Source organism: Staurois parvus, unplaced genomic scaffold, assembly GCF_062004578.1.
Source record: "Staurois parvus isolate SC_StPar_1 unplaced genomic scaffold, SC_StPar_1.0 ptg000449l, whole genome shotgun sequence".
NCBI classification, from domain to species: domain Eukaryota; kingdom Metazoa; phylum Chordata; class Amphibia; order Anura; family Ranidae; genus Staurois; species Staurois parvus.
In genome coordinates this window covers 5323823-5335842 of record NW_028318245.1, presented here as the reverse complement: position 1 = coordinate 5335842, position 12020 = coordinate 5323823, and the positions used below count along the sequence as shown (strand labels likewise).

The 12020-nt window shown below is 43.7% G+C and overlaps 1 protein-coding gene across 1 annotated transcript; it reads right to left on the bottom strand.

Moving 5' to 3' along the window:
* Window positions 1–257: 257 nt before the first annotated feature.
* LOC149453435 (uncharacterized) lies at window positions 258–9374 on the bottom strand. Its single transcript, XM_089688346.1, has 7 exons — window positions 9112–9374; window positions 5178–5310; window positions 4618–4803; window positions 4328–4531; window positions 3968–4198; window positions 3758–3881; window positions 258–3203 (listed from the first exon to the last, which is right to left on the bottom strand). The coding sequence occupies exons 2-7, from the start codon at window positions 5247–5249 to the stop codon at window positions 1912–1914; spliced, it is 2109 nt and encodes a 702-aa protein (XP_089544472.1). The 5' UTR covers window positions 5250–5310; window positions 9112–9374; the 3' UTR covers window positions 258–1911.
* Between the last annotated feature and the right edge of the window lie 2646 nt (window positions 9375–12020).

Genomic DNA, 12020 nt, shown 5'->3' with positions numbered 1-12020 from the left:
ATCTGTGGTTGGATAATGTACTTACCTTTCCCCAAGTTTCCGTATTGAGGGTGATGATGTTATACTCCTTCCAATACGGTCCCAGGGAATGCCGAGTACCCCAAATCTCATGGGATATCGCTCTAGAGCGTAGTGCATTCATGTGTGCTCAATAGATTCAGGCTACTCAACCTTCCCCGGGATCTTGTCTGGAAGGATGGTAACATTCCCCCCACCCAGGCACTTCAGGTGGAATCTGAGAGGTAAAAACAAGTAACTCCCATACCCAAGTTTTTATTTTTCTCATTTTTGTGCAGTATTTTGAGATGTTAAATGTGGAATTGAACACATTCCTTCATGAAACACTTCCAGCATTCTGGACAGGAAAAGGCTTTTTACAATTTATGGAGGGCCAAATGATTAGGAAGATCCCTATTGTGTGTGAAACATCTGCTCAGTACAGAATTTTAAATGGGCTTCTCACTGGTGTGAAGTCTCTGGTGGGTAATGAATTCTGATTTCTCTAGTGAATGATTTGTCACACTAGGAGCATCAATAGAGCTTTTCTCCAAAGTGAAGTCTCTGGTGGACCTCAAGTTCTGATTTCGTGGTGAATGATTTTTCAGACTAGGAACATGAATAGGGCTTTTCTCTGGTGTGAAGTCTCTGGTGGACCTCAAGTTCTGATTTTGTAATCAACTATTTGTGAAGTCTCTGGTGGACCTTACATTCTTATTCCTTAGTGAATAATTAGTCACACTAGGAATATGAATAAGGCTCCTCTCCGGTGTGAAGTCTCTGGTGGACCACAAGTTCTGAGATAAGGCTCCTCTCGGGTGTGAAGTATCTAGTGGACCTCCAAGTTCTGATTGCGTGGTAAATGATTTGTCAGACTAGGAACATGAATAGGGCTCTTCTCTGGTGTAAAATATCTGGTTGACCTTAAGTTCTGATTTTGTAATCAACTATCTGTGGTGGACCTTAAGTGAATATTCCTTAGTGAATGATTTGTGAAAATAAAAACATGAATAAGGCTCTTCTCCGATGTAAAGTCTCCGGTGGGCCTCAAGTTTTGATTGCGTAGTGAATGATCTATCACACTAGGAACACAAATAGGGTTTTTTTTTTTCCTCTGGAGTGAAGTCTCTGGTGGACCTCAAGTTCTGATTTCGTGGTGAATGATTTATCAGACTAGGAATATGAGTAGGGCTCTTCTCTGGTGTAAAATATCTGGTTGACCTTCAGTTCTGATTTTGTAATCAACTATTTGTGAAGTCTGTGGTGGACCTTAAGTGAATATTCATTAGTGAATGATTTGTCATACTGGGAACACAAAATAAGGCTTTTTGCCAGTGTGAAGTCTCTGGTGGACCTTTAGTTCTTATTCCTTAGTGAATGATTTGTGAAAATAAAAACATGAATAGGGCTCTTCTCCGATGTGAAGTCTCCGATGGGCCTCAAGTTTTGATTGCGTAGTGAATGATCTGTCACCCTAGAAACATAAATAGGGTTTCTTTTCTCTGGTGTGAAGTATCTGGTGGACCTCAAGTTTTGATTTTTTTAGTGAATGATTTGTCACACTTGGAACAAAAGTAGTGATTTTCTCCAGTGTAAAGACTCTGGTGGACCTCAAGTTCTGATTGCGTAGTCAACGATTTGTCACACAAGGACCATGAATAGGGCATTTCTCTGGTGTGAAGTATCTAGTGGACCTCAAGTTCTGATTTCATGGTGAATGATTTGTCAGACTAGGAACATGAATAGGGCTCTTCTCTGGTGTAAAATATCTGGTAGACCTTCAGTCCTGATTTTGTAATTCATTTTTGTTACTCTAGGAATAGGAGTGGGGTCTTGTTGTGTGTAAAGTCTCTGGTAGACCTCAAGTTGTCTTTTCCTTTTGAATGAATTCCTGCACTCTCCACCTGCTGTGCTTTACCTGCTGTGAACACTTTTGTGCTTAATGAGCTGTGATTGCGTAGTGAATGATTCCTTACACTTGGAACAGTCATAGGGTTTTTCACCCGTGTGAATTCTCTGGTGCTTAGAGAGAAGTGACATTTTTCTGAAGAATTTCTCACACTCGGAGCATGCAAAGGTCTCACCGGTGTGAAGTTTCTGGTGTTTAAAGAGGTAACTTTTGCAACTGAATGTTTTCTCACACTCTGAGCACTTATAAGGACACTCACCTGTGTGAATTCTCTGGTGTATAACTAGATAACCTTTAGAGGTGAACTTTTTTCCGCATTCTGAACAACAAAACTTCTCCCTGGTGTGACGTTTCAAATGAATACTAAGCACCCCTTTTTCTGCAAAGCATTTCTCACATTCAGGACATGAATAGGGCTTCTCTCCAGTGTGAACCCTTAGGTGGTTCACAAGCTTCGCTTTACTTGGAAAAAATTTCTCGCACTCTGAACATGAAAAGACCTTTTTGCTACTATATTTTCCACAGTGTTGAACTTTCCAATGTTGGTCAAGGCTGAACTTCTGCTTGAAGCGTTTTCCACACTCTGTACAGCAAAATGGTTGTTCGTCTGTGTGGGTACGCTGGTGTTTAATGAGTATACCCCTCCTCGTGAAGCCTTTCCCGCATTCTGTACAAGTATGTTTGTATGTAGCCACTGTACCCGTGTGGTTACGCAGGTGTACAGTTAGGGAGTCTCTCCTTTTAAAACACTTCCCGCACTCTGAACAAGAAAAACGCTTCTCACCTGAGTGAACAGTAAGATGACTCTTGAGATGGCTTCTCTGCTTGAAACCCTGTCCACATTCTGAGCAAGAAAATGGTCTCTCGTCAGTGTGAACTCTAAAGTGTTGGATGAGTACTGCCTTTTCGCCAAAAGATTTATCACATTCTGAACATGTATAGGGCAGCAACCCAGTGTGCACAACTTGATGTCTAATGAGATGTACCTTTCTTGTATAACATTTATCACATTCAGAACATCTAAACATCTTCTTGCCTCTGTGCTTTACAGTAGGTGATGGATCAGAAGATGATTCTTCAGAGTCAGAAGGATTTCTGGATCCACCTCGAAAACTTGGGTGGTCATCTGAGATAACACCATGTGATTTTTCAGAAATGAGGGCAGGATCAGATGAATTCACTGATCTAGGACGAAGTCTGGAGCGTATATGTGGAGAACATTGTTTGAGGTCTTCTGAGCTACGATCTGGAGAAAAATTAACTTGTCCTTCTGAAGTATTTTGAACTTTATATGCAACTATTGGAAAGAAATAGTTATTATTATTAGAAACATGTTCATTCTTTATATTTGAAAGTCAAATGTCATATACTATATGTTGAAAACATGGCCTTATATTGAGGAATGGAGATGGACCTTTCATATGGTGTACAGTATCTCCTCCTCATTTGTTGGGAACGTGACATTATATTAAGGAATGGAGATGGACCTTTCATATGGTGTACAGCATCTCCTCCTCATTTGTTGGGAATGTGACGTTATATTGAGGAAAGGCGATGTACCTTTCATATGCTGTACAGTATATCCTCCTCATTTGCTGAGCACATTTGTGTGTTTGGTCCAGTACCTTAATGACACTCTTATGGACAGAAAAGCAATTATAGATTTGCCAAGGATTGTTTTACATATGTAAAACATAACAAACTGCTGAAAAAAGGTTTTAAAATAAAATAACAATACCAATGGAATGATTTAAAACTAATGAAAACGACCATAGGCAAAGTGGTTATGATTTCAGTAAAACTGGTGTTCCTAATTTTCTGCCCACCATAAGCTATCCAGTCTCCTCTTACCTAGTAATGTTGACATCTGCTGATCCTCCATCACAACGTCCTTGTAGAGATCCTTGTGTCCTTCTAAATACTCCCACTCCTCCATGGAGAAATAGACAGTGACATCCTGACACCTTATAGGAACCTGACACACACAATGATACAGTCACCATCCAGACACATCCCTTGTCTGTTACTGGAGAATGTCCCAGAATTCCTAGAACCACTTACTTCTCCTGTTAGCAGCTCATTGATCTTCTTGGTGACCTCTTGAATTTTCTTAGCATTAGTTATCATGCAGTTGGGTGGAGGCACTGTAATGGTGGATGACTCATGGAGAAGGCTGTGGGGTCTCCACTGCTGGTTGTCATATGTGTCAGATGTCACAAAGGGAGATGACCCATTGGGACAGCTGATTGCTGTTAGCTGTTCACCAGATACTTTCTTTACCACTTCATAACTCTGCAAAAAAAGGAGATGGTAAAATAATTACTGTCTGTGTTCCCAGAATCCTCCTCACCTATCTGGTCAGGTCTGTTTTATTAATAGGGAGAAGAGTGATGTCATGTGACCTCCCAGAATCCTTCTCACCTCTTCAGTCAGCAGGCAGATGACCTCCAGGGCGAGATTCAGAATTACATCATTGAGGAGAATTTTTCTCTTTTTCAGTTGCAGATAATTCAGGATTTGGTGGTTCTCCATCATGACGTCCTTGTAGAGGTCCTTGTGTCCTTCTAAATACTCCCACTCCTCCATGGAGAAATAGACAGTGACATCCTGACACCTTATAGGAACCTGACACACACAATGATACAGTCACCATCCAGACACATCCCTTGTCTGTTACTGGAGAATGTCCCAGAATTCCCAGCACCGCTCACCTCTCCTGTCAGCAGATCAATGATCTTCTGAGTGACTTCTAGAATCTTCTCAATTTGCTCAGGTCTCAGAATGTCCAGTGAAGACACGGTGATGGGTCTCTGGGTCCGTCTCCAATATCCCAGCAAATGGGAAGAGGTTTTTGATGTGTCCTGCTCACCAGATGTTTTCTTCACTATTGCACAATCCTGTTGGGGAAATTTTTCATAAATATCAATATTGACTCAGATACTCCCAGAATCCCTCATGTGTCCATTATGTGATTTTTCTGTTTTGGTTATAGAATGAAAGCTGACCTTTCTCAACATCCTGCACTTCTATAGTCTGATAGTGTGGACCTCCTAGATTCCTCGGCAAGTCTGTGTTTTATTACTAGAGATAAGAGGGATGTCATGTGACCTCCCAGAATCCTCCTCAGCTCTCAGGTCAGGTCTGTGTTTTATTAATAGAGATAAGAGTGATGTCATATGACCTCCCAGAATCCTCCTCACCTCTCCGGTCAGGTCTGTTTTATTATTAGGGAAAAGAGTGATGTCATGTGACCTCCCAGAATCCTCCTCACCTCTCTGGTCAGCAGGCAGATGATCTCCAGTGTCAGCTCTAATATCTTCTTGGTTGCGGGACTCTTGTCCATCCTCTGAATTGTCTACACAGAAGTCCTTCCACAAATGGCCTTGTTTTTCTCCTCTTTGTTCCTGATGACAACCAATCAAAACAATAGTGAGATTTACACACTACAAGAACATCTTTATAAAACATAGAAGTCACATTGATGCCATTAACTTTCAGTTCCCAGTAGACCGTAGGGTAGAGCGGTTGGAGGAGGAGCACCAGATCAATGCTGACCTCAAAACGTGAATATATTCTCAGATTTATTTATTTTTTTTTATTTCAATCGACTTTCCATCACCAAAACAGTTTCTAGCGACATGGTTAAATGATCTCAGAAACAGTTTTGAAAGGCTGTCTTATTTTGCGATGGAAAGTTGGAGAGTGGCCTGAAAAAGATCGAAATGTAGACAACTGAAGTCAGAGTACCATAATACTCTGTACTATAATGTGTCCCTCTTTCCCATCTCAGAAAGTTGTGAAGTATGAGTATCTGCTGACAGGTCCATTGTCAACATACAGTTCCTATAGCATACCTAGAAATAGCTCATAGGTTCTGTGAGTTCTGGAAATTAAACGCAAGGTGTCCTTGACCGATAACTAAACACACCCTTTCATGTAGGTGACTATCATAAATTATTGGGGATCGTGAGCCCAATATGCAACCTGAATGCTGGATGGTAGTGTGCTCGGAGAGTAGACCCATGCAAGCTATAACTGACCTGGTACAGAGACGCACTAAAGACAAAGATTTGGAAAAGCGCGGAATAAAGTTGATCCAGGGAATATCTGATTGCTTCTCAGGAGATCAGGAAGGATTTTTTTTCCCCAGCAGGAGCTTTCCTCTGGATCAACTGGGGGTATAGGATTATAACTTTTTTTCTTATTGTTGAACTGGGTGGACTTTTGTCTTTTTTTCAGCCAGACTAACTATGTAACTATGAAATACTTGTTTCACAGGAATGGCAGGAGTACAGAACTGGGGTTTAACGCTCACGGGACTAGGAGTCTTGGGATTACTTGGATTCCTCTTGAATAGAAAGCATTGGGTACACTAAGAATCTGCTTTGCTGGGAAAAACTGGAGGAAACTAGAAATCTTCCCAACAAGTATGATTCTTCTTCATTAGGTATCTTCTCTACTGGCAAACACTAGGAATCTTCTCCACTGAAAAACATTGGGGGGGGGGGTACTTCTCCACTAGGAGACACTGGGGGACACAAGAAATCTTCTCCATTAGAAAACACCGGGGGACACTAGGAATAATCTCCACTGGGGGACACTAGGAATCTTCTCCGCTAGGAAACACTGGGGGACACTAAGAAGTTTCTCTGCTGGGAAAAACTGGAGGAAACTAGTCATCTTCCCCACAAGTAAAAACTGAGGAACACTATGAATCTTCTTCACTAGGCATCTTTACCACTGGCAAAGACCAGGAATCTTCTCCATTAGAAAACTTTGGGGCACTAGAAATCTTCACCACTCAAGAGCACTGGGGGGACACTATGAATCTTCTTAACTAGGAAACACTGGGGTACAAGAGGAATCTTCCCCATTAGGAAGCACTGAAGAACACTAGGAATCTCCTCCACTAGGAAACACTGGAGGACACTAGGAATCACCTCCACTAGGAAACACTGGAGGACACTAGGTATCACCTCCACTAGGAAACACTGGAGGACACTAGGAATCACCTCCACTAGGAAACACTGGAGGACACTAGGAATCACCTCCACTAGGAAACACTGAAGGACACTAGGATTCTCCTCCACTAGGAAACACTGAAGGACACTAGGACTCTCCTCCACTAGGAAACACTGAAGGACACTAGGACTCTCCTCCACTAGGAAACACTGAAGGACACTAGGACTCTCCTCCACTAGGAAACACTGGAGGACACTAGGAATCCCCTCCACTAGGAAACACTGGAGGACACTAGGAATCTCCTCCACTAGGAAACACTGGAGGACACTAGGAATCTCTTACACTAGGAAACACTGGAGGACACTAGGAATCACCTCCACTAGGAAACACTGGAGGACACTAGGAATCATCTCCACTAGGAAACACTGGAGGACACTAGGAATCATCTCCACTAGGAAACACTGGAGGACACTAGGAATCATCTCCACTAGGAAACACTGGAGGACACTAGGAATCTACTCCACTAGGAAACACTGGAGGACACTAGGACTCTCCTCCACTAGGAAACACTGGAGGACACTAGGAATCTCTTCCACTAGGAAACACTGGAGGACACTAGGAATCTCTTCCACTAGGAAACACTGAACAACACTAGGAATCTCCTCAGAAATTCAGGGTCACAGGGGATCTGGCACTAGGAACACTAGCTGTTGAAGAGACAATGCCTGAGGGCATCAGCCCAGCTTCAATGGAAATGCAGATGACCTTGCTGCTCTGGGCTGGGTGTGTAGCTACCTGAATCAGCATCAGGTGAATAACCAGTCTTAAACACAAATCTTGTATACCAAGGTGCCTGGTGATCTTGGGGAATAGAGAGAACAGACTAGCTGGAAAGCTGCAGATCTGCAAATTACTCACCCTACTTGATGCACATGAAAATGTTCCTGCAGTTCCAACCAACTTTCCATTACAAAGCCAATTTCTATATACATGCCCTGAAAAGATCTAAGGTGTTATTGGGGGGGTTCTCTTGTTCTGTGCTTGGAAATTACGTTAAAACAGAGGACATTGTCTGCAACTTATGTGATCGCAGCTCAGTCCATGACATATAAAGCCTAGTGGAGTCAGAATGTTCCCATCTATTAGTAGATAGTTACATTCAACTTGACTTATTCTGTAATGATGAAAACATCTGTAGCTTATCCAAGGTACTTCTTCAGTTGAAGCTACGAAATGTCTTCAACATTACAGAACAAGTCCAGTTGAATGTGACTAACTACTACTAGATACACCATGACCTGGATAAGGATGAAGATGTTCTGTAGCTTGTACAAACCGTTTCTTCAAGTATGTAGTTTAAGTTGGTCACGTTCAACAGAACTTGCTCTGTAATGTTGAAGACGCTTCCAAGTTTCTTCCAACTACTGAAGAGGTGGCCTGCACAAGCTATGAAATCCCTTTAACATTACAGAACAAGTCCAGTTGAACGTGCCTAACTACTACTGGATATACCATGACCTGGATAAATTAGAATTGAATTGTAGCTTGTCCAAGCAATTTCTTCACTTTTTCAGTGGCTTGAAGAACAACGTTGCAGAACAAGTCCAGTTGAATGTGTTTCATAGCTTGTCCAAGCGTTTTCTTTCTACAAGTTTTTTCAGTGGCTTGGAGAAGTTATGAAGTATCTTCAACAAACAAGTCCAGCTGAATATGACTAACTACTACTAGGTATACCAAGACCTGGATAAATGAGAACCTCTACAAATGTAGACTGAAAATGTTCAAATCTAGTAGAGGTTGGTTACGTTCAACAGGACCTGCTATGTAATGTTGTAAGAAGCCTGGAAGCATCTCCAACTACTGAAGAAGCGGTCTGCACAAGCTATGAAACATCTTCAAATTACCAAACAAGTCCATTTGAATGTGCCCAGCTACTATTAGATATACTATGTTCTAGACAAATGAGAATTGAAATGGAAGACGTTTCATAGCTTGCCTAATATATATATATAATGCTGAGGCAACCAACGCAACACGGTGCAATAAAAACAAATAGTAACTACAATGCTCACCCCTTTGTTGTGATGCCCTGCAGTGTGGGGACTTTCCAGTCCATTACCTTAGTGCGCTGGGGTGACATTTAGAAAATACGGCACCGCAACTCACGTCATGGTGGCCCACACATGTCCTCGTTTTGTAATAACTATGTTAATAGGAAGAAGAGAACAGCAGCTCCCTCTTACCTCCAGTAGACTTGATCCCACTCCTCTCCTCTGTAGTCACCAACACTTGCTCACAGTGAGGGTTTCCTGCTTCCTCTACATGTGACCTAGATTAACCCCTCCCTGTCCTTTCCTTCTCATTTACATTACTTTAACCCTTCAATGTCCCCCTCCATGCTCACTGTGTATAAGACGGGCAGCTGATCAGCACAATTGAACAATGGGTTTCCTGTACACACAGAGGACCTTTGGAGACTGAGCAGGGATCATGTAGTAGGATATGGCCAGACACCTCGGCTCCGGGAACTTGAGCTTAGACCTCTGAATACTGAATTCTGCAAACAATATGCCAGCCCTGAAAAGAGTCCGAGTATTTGGAGTTTACTTCAATGATGGGCATGGAGGAACATGGCTGCAGGGCTTCAGTAGTAGGTGATTAGAACTGCTGGGATTTGTGGTCCCTCCTTGTGTTCTGATAAGGTCTGTTCTTCCAAGTTGTGTCCTGTAGGGGACTACAGCTTATTTGCTGTGAGCGGCTGTCTGGCCCCCCATCTTCCTCTGTCTGTAGGCCTGTGCTGGTCCAAAGCTGAGGGCCTCCAGAACCTCTCCTTCTGTCCATTTTGACCCAGGAACCTCCATCCAGGGGCACTCTGCCCTCCTCATCTCTGCTGTGTTCTGCCTTGATGTACCTAACACTATGGCCAGGTTATGCGGACCACCACCTGTACCAGGACACAGCAATCCCCTTCCAGTAGGACTCTGTCTGGATCTCCCTCCGCCAAGCCAAGCCAACCAATGTTGGTGTCACTGGCTGTGCCCTTGCTGCACCCAAAACAGGAACCTATGACTCTGGACTTGCCCCTTTGGTGCTCCATATTGCCACCCAAAGTTTCTGCTGGTTGACCCTTGCTGTTGATGTCCCAAGACTCTGGACTGTTTGGGATCACATATCCCTTTGCTGCTACCCCCTATCTTCATCCTGTGATTCTGCGGAGTCCCCCTGGATGTACTATACCGTGAGCTGACGCCCTTATTATGGTGTACCTGTAATCCCCTCAATATACACCTATCACATCCCTATGATTCCTCTCTGTCTGCACTCCAAATTCATCATTGTTCCCCCACTCACTTTACGTTAACCCTTCACTGTCCCTTCCCCCGCTCACTGCACATCAAAGTAATACTAAAGGCATAAAGGCAAAAGGTTTTCTTTTTTAGTTTTGGATATAGTGGAGAGGGATTAGACTCGTCAGGGAGATTCACCTTCTCTATTTACCCTGTTTACCATTTTTTTATCAAAAGTGAAAGTAAGGCTGGCCATACATTACACATATTTCTCTTTAGTCTTTCCAAAAACCATATAATAGGACGTCCAACCTAAACAACGCCTTCAAGTTCTATCCAATCAGGCAGGCTCTAGCACGACATAGTTGAAGGTAAATCAAATTGTATAATGTATGGCTAGCTTGAATCCCCAATTTTGGATTGTCACCAGTACAGCAATAGTGGGGGAAATCTTCCATTGGGGACACTTGTTCTGGTGATTCCCTCACTTTGGAGGTGTCTCCTCTCACTTCCTGTTTTTGGCTATGGGACAGGAAGTGATGGGAAGTCACTCCAAGGGAACACAGATGGCAAAAAAAAAACCTGATGGGTTATATCCCTCCCTTGCTTCTAAATACAATCCAAAATGGGGAAAGAAAAGCCTTTTAGTTCTACTTTAACCCCTTACCGCCCTCCCCACCCTCATTCACTGTGCATTGGGCCTCTGCAGCCCACTCAACACTTGTTGGATGTTACAGTAGAACTGAAGGCAAAGTTTTTTTTTGTACCCCTCCCCCGCCCACTGTACATTAACCCTTCACTGCCCCCTCCTCGCTCACTGCACATTAACCCTCTACTTCCTCCCTCTATCCACTGTACACTGCCCTTGTTTTTCAACATACTTTTTAAACCTTTTATACAAAATAAACATTTAATATCTAAACTGGAGTCACAGAGCATGGCCTCTAACTGAAACTCCGCCCCCAACAAAGGCATGAAGAAGTGGGAGGAGTCACTGCAGGGAGAGTGAAGTGGGAGGAGTTACTTCTGTGCAGAGCGATGTAGGTGGGAGAAGTCCCTTATGTGTAGAGAGATAGGTAGGAGGAGTCTCTTCTGTGTGGGGATAGAGGTGGGAGGAGTCACTTCTGCACAGGGTCAGAGTTGGGAGGAGTCACTTCTGTGCAGGGAGAAAGGTGGGAGGAGCCACTTCTGTGCAGGGAGAGAGGTGGGAGGAGCCACTTCTGTGCAGAGGGAGAAGACTCTTTATGCAAGGAGAGAGGTGGGAGGAGTCTCTTTTGTGCAGGGAGAGACATGGGAGGAGTCACTTCTGTGCAGGGAGAGAGGTGGGAGGAGCCACTTCTGTGCAGGGAGAGAGGTGGGAGGAGCCACTTCTATGCAGAGGAAGAAGTGGGAGGAGACTCTTCTATTCAATGAGAGAGGTGGGAGGAGTCACTTCTGTGCAGAGATAGAGGTAGGAGGAGTCACTTCTGTGCAGGGAGGAACTTAGGAGTCACTTCTGTGCAGGGAGAGAGGTGGGAAGAGTCACTTCTGTGCAGGGAGAGGATTCACTTCTGTGCAGGGAAAGAGATGGGAGGAGTGACTTCTGTACAGGGTCAGAGTTGAGAGGAGTCACTTCTGTAAAGGGAGAGAGGTGGGAGGAGCCACTTCTGTACAGGGAGAGAGGTGGGAGGAGCCACTTATGTGCAGGGAGAGGTGGGAGGAATGACTTCTGTGCAAGGTGAGAGGAGTCATTTCTGTGCAGGGAGAGTGATGCCCAGCCAGTTTTGTGTCCCCCTGGCAGACATCACAGCCAGGTCCCTGACCTCTTTCAACAGCAGTTAGGCGATACACCTTGGTCATGGCCACACCTCCAGCCTGCTGATTGG

Bases quoted from the DNA above. Each gene is read 5' to 3' on its own strand.
- LOC149453435 (XM_089688346.1), bottom strand. From the start codon at position 5,249: ATGGACAAGAGTCCCGCAACCAAGAAGATATTAGAGCTGACACTGGAG. The intron at 4,532-4,617 runs GTGAGCGGTGCT...TGTGTGTGTCAG, and splicing joins TTGATCTGCTGACAGGAGAG to GTTCCTATAAGGTGTCAGGA. The intron at 3,204-3,757 runs GTAAGAGGAGAC...TCTTTCCAATAG, and splicing joins GCAGATGTCAACATTACTAG to TTGCATATAAAGTTCAAAAT.